The sequence below is a fragment of the Procambarus clarkii genome, chromosome 2 (assembly GCF_040958095.1).
Source record: "Procambarus clarkii isolate CNS0578487 chromosome 2, FALCON_Pclarkii_2.0, whole genome shotgun sequence".
Classification (NCBI taxonomy): domain Eukaryota; kingdom Metazoa; phylum Arthropoda; class Malacostraca; order Decapoda; family Cambaridae; genus Procambarus; species Procambarus clarkii.
In genome coordinates, this window is record NC_091151.1 from 47,748,979 (window position 1) to 47,768,194 (window position 19,216).

Sequence of the window (19,216 nt, forward strand, 5' to 3'; positions counted from 1 at the left end):
GCCTCAGAATCAACCCAATATTCCCAACAAAAACAGGGGCTTCTTATAAGTGAACGCGTGAAGAAATTGCTGGCAGCTGCAGTTTATTGGTAGTTATGGGAATGATGAAGGAAGGGATGAAGGAAGGAAGGAAGGAAGGAAGGAAGGGAGGAAGGAAGGAAGGAAGGAAGGAAGGAAGGAAGGAAGGAAGGAAGGAAGGAAGGAAGGGAGGAAGGAAGGAAGGAAGGAAGGAAGGGAGGAAGGAAGGAAGGAAGGAAGGAAGGAAGGAAGGAAGGAAGGAAGGAAGGAAGGAGAGAGAGAGAGAGAGAGAGAGAGAGAGAGAGAGAGAGAGAGAGAGAGAGAGAGAGAGAGAGAGAGAGAGAGAGAGAGAGAGAGAGAGAGAGTTAAGATGAAGAAATTAATGATTTTAGAAAGAGATGGATGAGAAAGGAAGAGGGGAAAAGGAGAAGAGAAAGTAGAAGGTTGCTCCTCTGTCTCCTCTTCTCTTTCTTTCCCTATCTTCTGCTTTGTCTTCTCTAGCTTTTCCTCTCTTCTCTTCCTCTCCTCCCCACCTTCATCTTAACTCCCTTTTTTCCACTCTACACTTTCTCTTCCATGATTTCCTAAGTAGCCTCTAAGGCTATATATGTACCTACTGTAGACTGCCTCAATTGCTGTCTCTCTGCCTTCTCTCCCGTCTACCCAACCTATCTCCATCCCTCCCTCCATGCCTGCCTGCCTGTCCCCCATGTTCCCTCCGCCCCTAACTCTCCCTGCTTGCCTGTCCACCATGTTCCCTCCGCTCCTAACTCTCCCTGCCTGCCTGTCCACCATGTTCCCTCCGCTCCTAACCCTCCCTGCCTGCCTGTCCACCATGTTCCCTCCGCTCCTAACCCTCTTCTACTGCCGATAAACAAATGGTGCGGACCGTCACGCCCAATATGGACTTCGTCGCCTACCTTGACAAATCACCTACTGGCGTCTTGCATCGGTAATCAGCCCACCAGCTCCTCCGTCTAAGAGTTCCTGTCGCCCTTCTCCTTCCCCCATCCACTCGGTATCCCAATTCTCTTCCCCCACACACCCTCAACCACCTAAACCTTCACCACCACACTTACAACCACACACCTAAGCACACACACAATACTCGATGAAAATTGATGTTTTTAAGGAGTAAGACAAAATTATATCTGGACGTACACATGATCGCAGACCTCACACCTGGTTGATACCTGGTTGATACCTGGTTGATACCTGGTTGATACCTGGTTGAGTGAACGCTCAATACCGTTCGAGTGGTGTGTGAGGTTCACCACACCTCACCTGGTGTGTGAGGTCTGCGATCAGTCACAAACCAACGTCTGCAATGTTCAGGTAGCCTTTAGAATATACACGGCCTTCACAACACTGTATGCAACATACTTGCAAGCATCCACAAGCATTCAACTACGTCCTAAAACGCAGATACCGTTAAGCACAAAGTGAAATTCAAACAAAGTTCAGAGACATATAAGAAAGCCTATGTCGCAGTTTGAGACTCAACCTGAACAAACGGGTGAGAGCTTAAACCTCACCACATTGAAGGCAATAGGAGACGGCCATGATAACAACGTACAAGTTATTACAGATAATTAACAAAATGGACAAAGAGGTCGTGTTCAAATCAAGATAAGGCAGGACTGGAGGCTGAGGGTGGAAGTTTCAGGTAGGCTAGAGTTGTCGGGAAGAACACACACGCACGCACACACTCACGCACACACGCACATCTCACCCATTCACACACGGCAGGACAGTAACTTTTAGCAACAATTCCTTTCACCTGATGCAACTATTCACCAATTAGTAAAAGGCTAACGGTGCCATCCTTAGGGTCAATCTGCCCTAAGTTTCAAGTGCATCCATGCAGCGTTATTTTTTTTACCCAGGGTAAGTTGACCGAGGAAAAGGAGAAGGAAGAGGAGAAGAGGAGGAGGAGAAGAGGAGGAGGAGAAGAGGAGGAGGAGAAGAGGAAGAGAAGAAGGAGGAGGAGTGCTTGAGGGCGAGTGACAGCCTCAGGGGATATATATACCTGCCGGACCACACAAATATTACCAGGACAAACATGAGAAAAGGTACACCCAAACCCCACACACACTAGAAAGTGAAGAGACGACGACGACGTCTCGGTCCCTCCTGGACCATTCTCAAGAACCATTATCACAGTCGACTTGAAAATGGTCCAGAACGGACCGAAACGTCGTCGTCTCTTCACTTTCTAGTGTGTGGTTTGGTCCACATTTTTCAGCCACGTTATTGTGACTCCTCGTCTCCAAAGGTGCACCCATTTTACCCAGATGTAAAAGGGGCTTCAAGGTCTATATGTCGGTAACAAAATGTAACAAAATGTATTGAAGGTGTACTTTTAAAGCACATGATAATAAGACACACAGGTACACACAGAGGCACAGATACAAACACAGGTACACACAGAGGCACAGATACAAACACAGGTACACACAGAGGCACAGATACAAACACAGGTACACACAGAGGCACAGATACAAACACAGGTACACACAGAGGTACACACAGAGGTACAAACACAGGTACACACAGAGGTACAGACAGATACAAGAGCGGTTACGATAGTAGCAAGTGTGCACATACTGCAGAAGGTGGCACCTGTCTCCTGGCTGAGTGAGATAAGTGTTCTCACCTGCTAAAGGCAGCTGGGAACCAGTTCTCCAGCCTCGCCAACACAAACGTCTAATTCAAACATTTCACCAGACACCCTACACCAGGTAGGAGCATCTTCTTGAGGTTATCTTGAGATGATTTCGGGGCTTTTTAGTGTCCCCGCGGCCCGGTCCTCGACCAGGCCTCCACCCCCAGGAAGCAGCGCGTGACAGCTGACTAATACCCAGGTACCTATTTTACTGCTAGGTAACAGGGACATAGGGTGAAAGAAACTCTGCCCATTGTTTCTCGCCGGCGCCTGGGATCGAACCCATGACCACAGGATCACAAGTTCAGCGTGCTGTCCGCTCGGCCGACCGGCGACCGGCCGAGCGAACTCGCATTGCTACGTTCCCGCCACCGTTCCCAACGTCAAGAAACGGTCGTACTAAAAGTGGCTTATCCTAACCTAACAGAGGACCCACGGACAGAAAACGGGACATTATGTTAATTTCACGAATCGCTATCATTTTCTAGTACGACTATTTTTTTTTTTGGGGGGGGAGGGCATTAGGTCTTGCCCCAGCCCCACTTGACCTGCCCTCACCCCAGGTTTCACGATAAGGAAGGACTGCACAGTAACATCATTGCTTGCAACATATGCATAATTGATTTTCAACATTGAATTATAACTCTTTTTCATTATCAGATTGTGTTTCAGCTTCCTGGATCACATTCATAAGCTCGAATTCCTCTCTCTCTCTCTCTCTCTCTCTCTCTCTCTCTCTCTCTCTCTCTCTCTCTCTCTCTCTCTCTCTCTCTCTCTCTCTCTCACACATCGTCCTCTCTACTCCAAAACCTTTTAATGAGAGTAGAGAATATATATAGCGAACCTCTTAACTGATGTTATTCAATTCTTTCAATGGGCCACACGAAATAAATATGATGTTTAATGAAGATAAGTTACAGCTCCTGCGCTGTGGGGAAAGAAACGATAAGGCACTGCTGGTACGATAGTATTTTCAGTGGAACTAATGGTATATTGTCAGGAGACGCCTTAAAATGCATTCGGGCCATTTAAACTTAAAAAAAAAAAGTAGCTTACTCCGTGATATGACTAGAACTCAGCGATTGTCACATTCCTTCCCCAGAGAGTGAGTGAGAGTGAGAGAAAGTGTGTACGTGTACAAAGAAAGCGGTAGAGAAAGTGGCAAATCATGTCCCCAGAATAATTACACCGCTTGTTGTTGTTGTTTAAGATTCGCTACCTGGAACACAAAGTTTCAAGTAGCACGGGCTATGGTGAGCCCGAAGTGGACTTAATAATTACACCGCGTCTTCTACACGCCTATACGACCAAACGTCACGAGTGCGAATGATAAGCTCGACCACTTCTCCAAGACGGAACCAGGTACACACACACTCTTCTGTAAGGCCTCAGGACATCCACCTTACAACTCAAGTTCAACACGCCAACCCTAATATTTATTTACCGAGAACCTCGGAGGAAAATGCTGCACACAAACACTGTACCTGATCCCTTCAAGTCAAGAGGGAGGAATTATCAGGGGGAAAGCACCAAGTCATTGGCGACTATATAGCATTTTGAAGGGATCAGGATATAAGGATTTGGGATGGGACGGGGGGGGGGGGGCACGGGAGACATCTCCCGTCACGCAGGGTGCAGTCGCACCTCCACAGATCTCCAGTATCAGCTCTTGATACTGGTAATGCCTCAAAAGGGCCACCACTTACGGGCTATTCATGCCCGTGCCACCTTTTGGGTGGCTTAATCTTCATCAATCAATCGACGGGGAGGGAAGGACTGGTGCACAACCACTTGGATGGTCGGGAATTGAACGCCGACCTGCATGCTTGAAGAATGATTATTTGGTCTATCTTTTCCATTTCATTTCCCCCGGGTGTTTTCCTCGGCAAATATTCTCCATAAGCTCCATAAAGTTATACCAAGCCAATGCTTCCAATATTCGTAATTTTAGATTTAAATTGAAGGAATTTATTACTTAAAAACAAGTAGAGGAAGAAGCGAACAAAAAATATTGTTAAATATATTTTAAGACTTATAGATGTGAGTCACTCCCAACTCGGGACCGAAAAATAAAAAAAAAACACCTTTCGCACTATTAACAATATAACATCGTCTCTCCACCAATAAACACTTACGCTAAATTAAAGGTGAATAAAAAAATACTGCTATACTTTATTCTTTATAATAAAACAGTGAAGGTTCACTCCCGCGCCTCACTCTATGTTTACGCAGGGGAGACCATCATAAAGCTGTGACGTATGTTGCAGTCCCTCCATATATCGCCGGGGGTCGAGTGTGTCAAGTCGCCCTCGGCCCCGCATTTCCATACGCGGAGGCGGGCCAAGAGTAAAGTTTACCTAACAGTGTATCTATAGGAGGCGAGGTTTAGCAATAGAGCCCCTACTTCATACCTAACCTACCTGGTGAGCTTATACATCTCCACATTCCCCTACTCCATCACACGCACTTGGAATTCTGAATGGTGGTTTGATCTCATCAATTCAAATAATATTCACTTATTTGCAGAAATAGCGAAAAAACGTAGTTATTTGCATAATATGCTCAAGTGATTTCGTAGCTCGATTCGTTTGTTAAAGAAGTGAACAATAAATGTAACCTATAAGCACCTCCAAAGGATACCTGATCAACCAGGCTGTGACTCATACGTCAGGCTGCGAGCAGCCGCGTCCAACAGCCTAGTTGATCTGTCCAGCAACCAGGAGGCCTGATCGACGACCGGGCCGCGGGGACGCTAAGGCCCAGAAGCACCTCAAGGTAACCTCAAGGTATACCAGTGGCACAATATACCACGTATATCCCTGGCACGCTGCCCTCATTATATTAAAACCCACAGTCATGCATGAACAGAGACGACCCTCGTCTGAGTCTATTAACAAATTTGCTTTCAAAGCCATGAAATGTAAACTTGTAAGAGGATTTATATTAAATATATTCCCCGAAAGCTTTATGGTCCAGGTGTAATGTGGCGTCATGAGGACTAATACTGCAGTGGTGGACTAGTGGGTACAGGAAACTTCGCCCGCCCACCTACCCGCTCACCCCACGAGGCCACAACACCCTTTTCCATCCACCTGGCTAGATAACCCCAACCATCTCCTTGGTCAACCCACTTCATCCACTAACAAACCCGATCACCCACCTATCCACTCCATTGCCACGGGTGTAATACTGGAAGGCCTCCAGAGACCGGGCCGCGGGTATGTTGATCTGTGAACAAATCCACAAGGGCCATGACGAGGATTCGAACCTGCGTCCGAGAGCATCGCAGACGCTGCCTTAATCGACTGAGCTACGACATGGTCAAAAGGAGTAAACATATTTTTTTATGTTTTATTCGATTAAGGCAGCGTTTGGGATGCTCTCGGACGCAGGTTCGAATCCTCGTCACGGCCCTTGTGGATTTGTTCATTTGATACATCACGCAATTGTGATTTCTGTATGTGTTGATCCCTGAAATTAACGCAAAGTAGGTGTGGTGTGGTAGTATCGTGTATCCTAGAACAAAGATCAAGGAACCTCATTCAATGGATTTATGTACAACATGGGGCAAATTATATGGACACGAGGAAAGGATGCGTAGGGTGTTGTGTAGGAGCAAATGCACAGTAGTTTGGCGGGAGTCCTACTGGGCGAACTTGAGGCCCAAGGTATGGGGATATTTCTATGTAGGAGAGTCGATGAAGAGTAGATAGCAGGGGCGGGAAAGGAAGCCTAGTCGGCGTGAGGGTTGGTGCACGCGCGCGCAGGCACACGCACCCCCGCGCCTGAACACAAGAACACTGACACATTATGAATATCGTCTCCAGACATTAACATAGATTCAGAGTAGTCTTACCTGACAACCCTACTGAAGTTCTATACAAGCCTGAGAAAATACCGGGTTTGTATAAAACAGTACATCACAAATACAGGTTGAACTTATCAGAATTGGTAAAAAAATATAAAAGAATTTGAGGCTACGCGATGATAACTTACAAGCTTGGACGAAGCAAAGACAAAGGAGTTAAAGGCAACCAGTTTTGATAACGGAAACAGAAGAAAGGAAACAGCTGGAAAATAGAAATGTAAGTGAATCAGAGATATGAAGGTAATAGTAATGGAGAGGGCACAAAAGTGTTTCATCATAAATTATACAAAAATAAATCCAAAATATTCAAGAGAAAACTAGATAGTTTTCTTCAAGAAGTGCCGGACCAACCGGGCTGTGGTGGGTAAGTGGACCTGCGGGCCGCTCCAAGCAACAGCCTGTTGGACCAAGCTCTCACATGTCAAGCCTGGCCTCGGGCCGGGCTTGGAGAGTAGGACTCCCAGAACCCCATCAAGCAAGTATCAACAGCACCTTTAAAGAACGATACACTGCACACCACAAAATTCTTCAACGTAACCTCACAAATAATACAAAACCACTAGGCTAACCCCACCCAAACAGACACAAAAAAAGACACAACACAGCTAGCCCAATGTTCAGCCAAAAACAAAACAAAACACGTATGCTATGTAGTGATAGGTACGAATGTGAATTTTCTCTAGGCTACGATACTACCTTTATGTATAGCATGCGAATTTTGCATTGTAGATTTTCTAACAAAAATCGTTCACACTTAAAAATAGGTTATATTACGACATACGGTTTAAAATATGATAACTTTTGTACATAATAATACTGTACTGCATTTTTATTTTATTTTATTCGGTGCATGTACTCTACGGAATGTGTGTGGCATGTTTCGCATCGAAGCTTTGAACAATTATGACTAGCCTAATCACAAAGTTAATATGTCAGTATATATATTAAAACAAGTGAACTCGTCCATGAAGGACTGCCAGATAACAGTCCAAAGGTTCCAATCCCATGCAGAGTTGGATCATTTTGGAAAAGATTATCCACTATTCTGCCCTTGTACGCTCAAGCAGTAATTGGGGGACCTGGATAGAAATCAACTGCAGGATTTTATTCCAGGAACAAGTATGCTAGTGTTTTGTTTTTTTAAAATACGCTGAGATAGAAGCAGCAATTAACATGTATAAATAAAAATTTAAAAATTGTCTATAGCTTAGGCTACCCTACGATGTAAGTGCAAAAAACTATGGCGGTGTCTGCTGACGGGGCGGGAGAAGTGAGGCGTGAGGGGGCAGACATACAGGAAGGGAGGGATGAGGAGGGGGTGACGCCACTCACACTACACCCACTCCACGGTGAAGGCACTGGCGGGTAAAACAATTCCTACCTGGCCGGGAAGGGCGGTAAAAAATGGAAGGGAGAAATTAAAAATGGGTTAAGAGGGATCGATGTTAGAAGCAGAAAGATACGGATGAGGAAGGGGGTGATAGAGGAGAAAGATCTCTAGTTATAAGGAACAAGGAGACTAGGGATAGCACCAGAGAGCAAAACTAGATCACCGGAGGACAGTACTTTTACTGTCACCAGGGGACGTGGTCATCACCAGTTACTGGAGAACATCACCAGGCGGCATGATAATCACCAAGAGTCACTAAACGACACCACCATCACCAGTGATGTGTTCACATCATCACCAGTCACCTGCATACACCTCATTAATATCTACTCTTTACCCTCTCACAACTATGCTCAAGATAAACATATGCCGCATTAAAAATAATATTGTAACATCATAACATGCTACTGTGGAAAGTAGCTATCAGTCTCTAATATTGCTCGTGACTTCAAGTTATCTTACAGTATTCTTTTTCAGTTCAAAAGACGATGCCAGGACCCAAACTGCAAGAAATAACAGCCTGGTTGACCCAGTCACCAGCAAGAAAATGAGCAAAAGCCACCGTAGAGCCAGATATCGACCTGCCTCGATGTGCATTTGAAATTTAAATTGAAATTTAAATGCTTATTGGGATATATATACAGACAAAAGGATGAGGTAGCTCAAGCTATTCTCACCCTGTTCAGTACACCGTGTTGTGTGTACACATTCCCTGGCTAGGCGCCGACGTTGTAAATCATATGAAAGAATGGCTACAAGATCCCTGGTCTCTAAACTGTGCCTCAATGTACTCTTAATGTACTTAATGTAATGTCCGTTCATACTGTCATTAAACTGGCAAGAGAGCTGGAGATGACATAAACATTAAAACCCCATTTCATAGACAAACAATATAATATGCATTCCTATAAATTATCAAGTGAACTTTCTTTAACCTTACATTATAACAGTAAAGAAAATAACTTACGTATCACTTCAATAGATAACAAAATCCTAATATAAATGTAGTCTGAACATATTGCATCTAAAATGCAAACTCATTTGCGTATATAAAGTATTTTAAAAGCATTGCAAAATTAAATGTGTACGAATACATTCATTTAAGTACTGTACATTGCTTCGCCTCATTTGATTAGCATAAATACATAAGCTTCTAATTCAACCATGTTCATTCATCAAATTATTGGATCTCGCTTGAATACGTCCAATTACAACATTTACCTCGTAATGGTAATGGCTTAGTTTGGGCGTGCTGGATGATGTTCAGTGTGGGGGGTGTGGGGCGCCCCCCTGGTAAATCCTGAGAGAATGGCAACAGTGTGGTAGATCACGTGCCGAGAGTAGCAACTGTGTCGCTGTTGTTGTTGTTGTTTTAGATTTAGCTACTCAGAACGAAATGTCCATGTAGCACGGGCTATGGGGAGCCCGTAATTGAGTTCGGTTATTCGCGATAATCGTGTTACTCTGATATTTGGGTCAAAGTTATAAATGGAGGTGGGGTTTCCTCCTTTTTCCCTGTTTCTTTTTCGCTTCTGTTTTAGTCGTGTTTTAATAAAATTATCTTGATGGCGGATGTAGGTTCAGAATGTTCACTAGTGAGTCCCATTCTTTAACGGCTGTTCTTATCATTGTAGTCGCTGTGGGATGTGCATCTAATGCAGTTGCTGTCGTTGGACTAGTGTTTAGTTTGATGCGCAGGGCTTCAGTTGCTTCACATTCCAGTAAGCAGTGTAATAGTGGCGCCTCTGCTTCTGTTCCACAGATATGACACTCTTAAACTATTGGGTTTATTACCTTCCAGCAGCACTTGTAACCCAGTCTGAGTCTGTGTATGGCTACCGCAATGTCTCTGGATATCTTTTTGTCAGGCTTGAAATAGTACCCAGTGGCTTGTTCGTACCATATCACAGTGGATCTTCCTTCTGCTACTTTGCCTCTGTAAATGTGTCGCGATTCAGGAAGATTCAACAGGTTAGCTATTGTCATAAATTATAACCCACTATATCGAGGGGAGAGTAGCTATCGTTGCACTCCACACTACACTATATCGAGGTGTTGCTATCGTCACCCTCCATTCAACATTATATCAAGGAAGGATCAACAACCGTCAACCTGCACATGTTACACTATATAAAAACAGCAGTTACCATTAACCATCACACTACATCAGGGAGGAACAACTTCCATCACTCTCCACACCACATTACATCAAAGGAAGAGCAGGTATCCTCACTCTCCATATCATATCATATTTATTCCAGGCAATGCAGCTGTCATCACCCTCCACACCACACTATATCAACAGCGGGCAGCTACCGTCACTCTCCATACTGCACCCAAACTGTTCCAGAATATTAAACTAATGGATCATGGGTGACAGGAACGAAGGCCGCCCCTAAGGCCTCTTCCACACTGTTGTAATATAATTCCTCGCTGGGTCATTTATAGTCGCCGCTTAACAATTTCCTTTTTACTAGCACGTGGAGACAGGAATGCCGAGGTATCAACAGCGTTCAATGCCACTAACTCGCACGGGCAACTAGGGAAAAAATATGTCAACTTTTTACCAGAGTCGGGTTGGCCGGCGCGTCTCCCGCCGCTCCCAGCAGCTGCCGCTTAACCCACCAACGCTCTGCTGGTGGTTTTCCAATAATGAAACGAGCTAACAGTTTCAGTAACAAACCTAATTCCGCTATGGAAAATTGCATCAGCTTCTCTTTAACGCATTATGTGCAATTGTACTCTTGACATGAATAACAGTACATTCACTTTGGGCGCCTAAAACACCAATTTTCAAACAGCATTCAGTTTATCCACCATTCAATGTTTATACAGTACTTCCTGAATCATATTTGGAATGATGGGGATAAAATTTCACAAACTGGGAGTTCGCAAGATTATTAATTCTTAGTAAAACATTGAACAGATTTTGTCATAAGTAAGATATGTGCAGAAATTACGCAGCACTCTAAATTGGAAAACAGCTATTGGGCTCTTTGAGTCGTGGAGATTCGGCTGTTATTTCCCAAAGCTGTCAATAGCCTTCACTACTAGGATGTGAAGCTCACCAGCAGGATTCTAGCAGAAATGTTAAGGCATTACATTTCCTGTTACGTTCCACGTAAGTGAACCCCCACCAGAACAAATGTTATCATGAAGGAAGCTATGATGTTGACCAGACCACACACTAGAAGGTGAAGGGACGACGACGTTTTGGTCCGTCCTGGACCATTCTCAAGTCGATTGTCGATGTTCAAAGACTTTCCCATCGTATTATTAGGTGCAGACAGTTTCTTACACATTACAGTGAACGAACACCCTCGTGTGATTCCAGTTATTTTTTTTTCAATTAAGCACCAGCTAGTCCTCATCAACAAAGGGCACATGCTCGTTAATCCAGCCGCCAAACCCCCTATTTATGAATAAAAAAACGATTTATACATGACTCAACTAAATGACGTTCGAGCATTTCTCGAATAGTGCTTCGCTGACGACCTCTGTTCAAATCTTTGTTCTGTGACGACTTCTGTTGGAACCACAACGCTGTAAATGCTTCACACACGTACTACAAATACAAATAATCGCAAACAGAACATAAACACCTAACTATGCACAGAACTTTAATACATAATAATAATAATTTATATATATGAGAACAACCCTATTTTCAATACACAGTATGTTAAACTTGATGAAGGTGTCTAGGGGGTCGGCCACCGATTTAACCAACCTGGACTGAGGACAGGTTTCCAAAGCACATCGAAATGTATACATATTTGTAACTTTACTATTTAAATAGTGTACAAAAACGAATATAACAAACAGCTCTATCACTCAATCCGTCCGGAATACGTAGTTGTCAAATTGATCGTTACAAAATAAAAACAGAGTTGGGGAAGGGTCCTTGAGAGAGAATGTTGCCAAATATAAGCCAATAGTAGTTTAAACTAACTAGTTTTAAATCCATATGGGCCACCCGTCTGCGAACACACACAACGGAGGAAATCAAACCACAGTAATTTACAGTCACGGTGAATGATGCAGCTTAATGTTTAATTTATTAATACACGCAAATATTATATGCTTATTATAGACTGAACAAATACAAAAAATTACGCTTTTGACTTGAAAGTGGTCCGCGATGCCTCATGGCACCGTCTGTAGGACGATACAAAGGCATTCCATAACAAAAAAATGAATAAGCAATATTGCAATAATGGTAGTAGTAAATTATGGTCAGTATAGATACAAAAAAACGGGGGGGGGGAGGGCTTAGAAACAAAATTTCGCAAAATGCCTTATCTTTTCCCCCACACACCGTCCTTGGCGTCTTGTTGCCAGGCTTATCATGAATTCCAAATCCCTCATCTTGCCACGGGATCAGGGGGATTCCAATTCAATTACCATCTTTGTGTTCGGCCATAATTATGAAAACTCTGAATGTAAACACGCCCTCCGGCCTTGCGATGATAGCGTAATGATGGCGTGCGAGGATTCTTATCGCTCACACGCGTGGGCAGAGACCTCCACGCGCGCCTCACGCACACGCATACATGAACACACGCAACGCTCTTAATTTCTCTTAGGGACTATTAATGCTCATGCCACCTCTTGGGTGGCTTAATCTTCATCAATCAATCAATCTTAATTTCTCTCACACACCTTAGTAATTAGAGGCGAACACCAAGTTATAAACTTACACAGTTAAGTAGTAAAAGTCAGTTCGCAGAGTCCTGGTACTGCCACAAAAGAAACAGTATATACCCTGATATTCACCTAAAAACAAAACCGCTCTTGACTTATTGCACAGTAACATATCTCAAAACAAATGGATGGACGCTGCCGAGGTTTCGGAAAGTATGAATTCCGACAATGAAGGCTGGAAGGACAAGGCCAAATAAAAACTTACATTCTAGATAATAAAACCGGTTCGAGGTGTCCTTGTAGTAAGCCCTCCTCCCCACATACTCCACCTATGTGGTTCACAAAGCTTGGGTGATAGATGAAGGTCGTGCTACAAGCACACACACACACACACAGGGGTTTAGGGTGTTCAATACCTGGCTAACTTACCACGATACATTTTCGTCGAGTAATGCGATACGAGTGATATTAAATGGGTTGCTGAGTTAGACGTTATCAGACTGTTATCCAAATGTTTTTATATAAGATGAAGAGGAAAGATAGGAGTGTTAAGAGGTCCCCGAGACCAGCATCGCCCCTTAGGACCTTCACCTCTCAGAAAGTTAGTGTGGTGCGTCTCGCTCCACTGGTCACACCGTCTGACCACACAGCCTACAGACACCATGGGGCTGGGTTGCCCACCCCGCGGCCGACACACGCTGTACCCCATCTTTTGTTCCCACTATGACCACGGATGGAGTACTCCCCACAATATGGTTCAAGTCTCGCCGTGTCTGACCAAACGCCAGACACCAATGAAAGAGGGCCACCCGACCCCTCCCTCGCGCCTCAATTCCCAATAAATTCGAGGTTATTGCTGAGTTCCATCAAAAGCTCTCGTAGTATTTATTTAATATTGCAGTTCAAAGGCGCCAGCGGCGAAACACACAATACAAATTTGTTTCCATTAAAACACTACAGTACCGTAAGCCTAAGAGGTATCACGTATTCTAAAAGAGCAGAATCAAATGCACATATTGGACACAAAATGGGTGTTTATTTTGCTAGACCATCGTGACTCTCTATGAACGGAAATGTGGCATAAATAGGGATAATATATGTTAATATCGTAGCCGCAGTGAGCCTGGCGGCCAACGATATTCACATTTCGAAACAATATAATTTTCGAACTCGGTCTAACTGAACCTGATAATATTCATTCTGCCAGAAAACTAAAAAAGTGATAATAATTTCTTATGCGTCATGATGTTCAGACAAACGTGACGGTGAGAGCTGAGAATATCACTGGTGCCTTGTATAGAGACTGTTGGGAGCCTCTTGCTGAATCACTTGTGATAAAAAAAGATTATTGATATGTATATGTATTTGTGTACATGAATGTATATATATGTAAATGTGTATGTAATATTAACAACTGTGTAATTAACTTCACAAGACTGTCATTTGCTTAGCTAAACGAGCTATGGGTTCAGTTCCTGAACAGATTATGTGCCTCTGTAACCCTTTCCACCACCGCCCACGGGATCGGTATGGGGTGCACAATAAAGAAATGGAATGAAAAAATGGTGGGAGTATCACATCACCTTCACGCTAACACTGAATAATTTATATACTCCTCCCATCTACGCGAATATGTAAAAATCGTACAATTTGTTAATACTGTACTGCTTACGTTTACTTGGTATAATTCATTTATTATACATCCAATGTAAATATATTAGTATTGTTCATTTATTATGCAGCCTATGTAAATGTAAAACAATGTCCAACAAATTGAGTTAATTTTACCAGGAATACACATACTGCACATTTCGAACAGTAAATTATTACCAGATATTTTTCAAAATTGTACTCACATTGTGCCTGATTTGATAGCTATCTGGTGTATAATGGGCAAGCAATTTATAAATTATGCAAATTATTGAAATTTCTGTGCATTTATGAATATATCAAATATTAATAGAATGACTACAGTGGATATTTATTGGTCTTATATCCTTTAAAGCTTAACGAACTAAAAAAATAAGTTTTGCAAAATTAAAGTTATTTAGGATAAAACCCCACTCTAGTGTATATGTGAAATTTATAAAAGAAATTTTACACCAAATCTTTCGCACTTTCCTGAGAGCTTTATCAAGGTCTGAGTGTGTGATTAGGTACCTAATCACACACTCAGACCTTGACAAAGCCCTTAGGAGAGTGCGAAAGACTTTGTGTAAATTCCTTACATAAATTTCATATACACAAGTGTGGGTTTTATCCTGTTATGTCTGTAAGAAGACATTACCATTACTAATTAAAGTTATTATTAGTATCTTTATCCAAATGAGCCTATTTACATGGAGTTATTTATATTTCTTAATTAAAATAATATAAATTAGTGTCCCGCGGTGCCTTGCTAGAAGAGCAGAGTAGCGTAATTCGAGTCTGGCCAACCTTGCCGCAGCTGCAGCGCCAACTGGAGACAGTAATCACTGCAGGGTGTCGTTAAGTAATTACAGTAGCCAGGCAGCGAGTTCATTAAGAGTAAGAGTAAGAGCAGCGAGGAAGTCGCTGGAGGTAATGGTACAAGATAGACTGCTGCAGTAACGCCTGGAGATAGATAGGCTGCCACAAAAATTGACGCGGTTAGCCGAAAACATTAATCGGATAATCCAGTCTTTTTTTATAACACATTTAGGTACAGCTGCATTGTGCAGCTATCCTAGACTATATAAAGGGAGGTACAGAGTGTGTCAAGAATTCATCACACAGGATGGTCAGCCATACAGAGGCATGTGATCAGTAGTCTGCACTTGCAAACTTTGGTTCCATTATGAGGATTTGATTGTTGCCGCCTGAGGCGGCCAGTTTATTATGCACCCCATGCTCATCCTGTGAGCGGTAGCGCAAAAGCATTACAGAGGGCATAAAAGGTCTTATCAGACCTCATTTTAGATTACATAAATAATTTCATTTATCCTTCACACCTTATAGTTACATGTCAGCTAGTTACAGAGAATGTTCTATTTCAAGAGCAATATATTTACAGTAAGTCATTATACATTAATGGTAGGTCTTATCGCTAATACATAATTGTTTGAGCAATAGAGATATTAATCATAGGGGAGCTGCTGCTTATTATTAGTCTTCACAATACCGAGTTTCTTAATCTCATGTGTCATTTATCTACTGGGAGCGAAATATGGATACAGCACAAGAATTTCCATTATGAGGATATCAGGATCCAGCTATTTTGGTGAGGATTATAACTCCACGGGCACCACCCACCATCACAGACTGGCCACTATCCAGCCGGCTGAAGGTCCATATATCTCGGCAATGTGTTTAATAACGCAAATTGATATTACAAGAATTTGAACATAGCAAATAGCCTGTCCTTTTAGGTTACTATAAAAACTAGTATTAAATTCAGATGAGCTATTTAGGCCTAGGGAATGGCTGTGCTCAACTAATGACAGTGGAATAACAGTGAAGGCGGAGAAGGGTATATAGCCTAGGGCCCCTAGGCCGAGGGCCAGTTTACGGCCGTCGACCATCGTCTTAACAAAAGCCAAAGGGAAGTTTGGTTAGGAGGATGCGGTCCATGCTGGACACACTCAACGTAAGTACCTCTAGTGAATTAACCGCGACGAACATGAATTATCCAGTTATCTCTACTCCATGCCACCCATTCACACAACTTTTACAACCACAGTACTAAAAAAAAAGGAGTTTCTGACCTGGTGGACACATGCAGCCTTCACCAGAGACGTCCCTGGACACCTCTCTCACCACCCTGGTGTGGGTAGGTGGGGACATGGGCACCTGGAGGCCTAACTGTTGGAGTCGATGCTCGAGGCGGGCCTCTAGCTCGCCCTCCAGTCGGCCCACTCTCCACTCAAGGTCAAGGTGCCTCCAGCCGAGGAAGCCCCACGAGGACAAGCTAAAGAGCACGAAGGCGGAGAGCCACGGCACGCGGCTACCCCGAGGGCCACCTGTCGGTATATAAGTGGAGGAGGACTTGACCTTCTTGGAGTCCCCCTCCGTCACCGCTGCCGCCACCTTTTCCATAATCCCAGGGGGAAGCGACTTCAACTCCTGGCTGTACCCTAGTGGAACCTGCACTCCACGAGGATCTCCAAAGTACTGTCACGCATGTGTGTCACTCACTACTGGCTAATAAAGATCACTAAACTCACTGCCCGCCACTCGCGAGCCGAAAGAGTAACGGAGGGGCTCGTAATCAACACACTCTACAACCATCAACGCCAGATGACACAAGGGAAGCGATCGTATGCGAGGCTCACATCTGCCCGGAGGAGCGGCCAACGTCCGTCCCCTCTCACTGCTTGATCACAACTGAGGCTGCCGCCGGGGGATCACTGCCAGCGACCTCTGGAAACCGCCGCATCACGTCTGGGTGGAGTACAACATTTTTCATATGGAATATTTAAATGCCAAGCTGCTTAACTTCGGCCAACTTCCTCTACTCCGATAAATTTCATTAACAATTTGTTAACTTTATGGCTAAAATTCATTAATGAGAGACTTAAACGAGGTTATCCTATGTAGAGTGTGAACGAGGCGCCGAGGCGAGCAGAGGCGAGTATGCTTCACCAGCTTCCATGTTGCTTTACAGGGTTCCAAGAGGCATAATTAAAACGAACTGGTTCTCCAACTAAAAAAAAATATCTGGCCGTCTAAATATCTGCCAAGAACGGTTGCAGAAACATTGTTTAGATAACGCCTCTTGTCCATGGCCCTACGAGGTTGTTTATAACAATAATAAGCTTGGGGTTGTGCAGTTTCGAAGCTCATAAACTCTTTAATAAATGTCAACCAAGCCGCCATGATTATGGAAAGATGTACGGGTTTCGCAGGTAGTTAATAAATGCTTGACGAATCCTGGCCTGATCGGCCAGACTGTATTCACCTAGTTGTGCTTGCGGGGGGTTGAGCTCTGCTCTTTCGGCCCGCCTCTCAACTGTCAATCAACTGTTTCTGCTACTATTTTTTTGTCCCACACCACACACACACACACACCAGGAAGCAGCCCGAGACAGCTGACTAACTCCCAGGTACCTATTTACTGCTAGGTAACAGGGGCATAGGGTGAAAGAAACTCTGCCCATCGTTTCTCGCCGGCGCCCGGGTTCGAACCCGGGACTACAGGATCACGTGACCAGCGTGCTGTCCGCTCGGCCGGCCGGGTCCCTTAGTTGCTGTATAGCCCCTATTAGGACCAACAGTCTGGCTGATCAGATATAATTCGAAAGTGTCAAGCTTGAAGTATCTGTTGGTAATTTGTCTTATATTTGAATAAAGTGAATTGAAACTCTCGTAGGCTCTTTATGCTTATCGTAGGATTTTGTTCATTTATTATAAATATCATATTGTATTATTATACCCTTACGTTTCATTGGAATAATTTTGAATACCCTATTGTAAAAACTGGTAAGAGCAGAATATGAAAAAACAAGATAAGAGAAATGGAAAGCAACAAAAACACAATAGAAAATTAAACATAGAAAATGGGTAGACGAGTAAACGAAAATGGGAAACCACGAAAAAATACAAGATACAAAACATATATTCTCTGAATAATCTCTAAAGTATACTTCTTGTCTCCCTTGATATACACTGGAGCTATTGTATACACCCTACTGTGCAAAAGAAAATTGAAAGACACTTCGCATCCATTGTTCATGTTCATGGCCCTACGAGGAAGTATTCGTAGGGCCATACTACGAGGAATGTCTCTCTTGTCATTCGACATAAACTAAACATTTAATTCTAACATTCTATCGACTTGAGAATGGTCCAGGACGGACCGAAACGTTGTCGTCCCTTCACCTTCTAGTGTGTGGTCTGGTCAACATTCTAACATCATACTTCTATAGCGAAGGTACGGTCATTGTCCACTAACTGGCACCGCAGAAATCTAGCAGCAGCGCTAAATAAAGTCAGAGGAAGGTTTGCCTGTAATACTTGTTGGACCCGTACAACTTCGCGGAATAGCAGGTAAAGTAGAGAGAGTCCGTACTGCACTTAAAATGTCTAAGTGCAGTACGGACTCTCTCTACTTTACTTGCTATTCCTTTGAACCTTATTTGATAGGCTATCACTTCATGGTCACATTTATCAAATGTCTTTGCAAATTTCGTGTATACAACATCTGCATTTTGTTTTTTCTTCTAATACTTCAGTGATTTTGTTATAATGGTGAAATAATTGCGAAAGACAAGATCTTCCCGCTGTAAATCCAAGTTGACCCGGGTTGTGAAGTTCATTGTTCTAAATTACACAGAAGATTTGACTCCTAATCACTCGAGATCTCAAAACTTAAATTATATTGACTGTTAGAGCAATCGGTCTATAATTTTTAGCTAACACTTTGCTTCTTTTCTTACGGAGTCGAGCTATATGTTGATTTCAAACGATAATAATAACGGGATATTAAGAATTTCATATATAGAAACCATCACATATACTTTAAAATCAATATAAACCACACATAGTTTAATTTCCCAAAATCTTCACTTTCAAACTAATTAATACCACTATATTCCCTGTTCCAAATTATTATAATTTTAATTGCACGTGCAATAAAATTGTCTCTTCATTTTGCTGAGCTCTTGGCAAATGTTTG

At 43.1% G+C, this 19,216-nt stretch overlaps 1 protein-coding gene across 20 annotated transcripts in view; it reads right to left on the reverse strand.

Moving 5' to 3' along the window:
- The window catches only part of LOC123762305 (collagen alpha chain CG42342), a 492,619-nt gene extending 475,705 nt beyond the window's left edge, over window positions 1–16,914 (reverse strand). For all 20 annotated transcript variants that reach the window (XR_011228729.1, XM_069325408.1, XM_069325410.1 and 17 more), the window contains exon 1: window positions 16,308–16,914. Coding sequence is in view for 19 of the 20 variants with exons in the window: in XM_069325408.1 (XP_069181509.1) it covers window positions 16,308–16,638 (331 nt within the window). In the remaining variant the exon portion in view is untranslated. The remainder of the gene's footprint in view (window positions 1–16,307) is intronic.
- Between the last annotated feature and the right edge of the window lie 2,302 nt (window positions 16,915–19,216).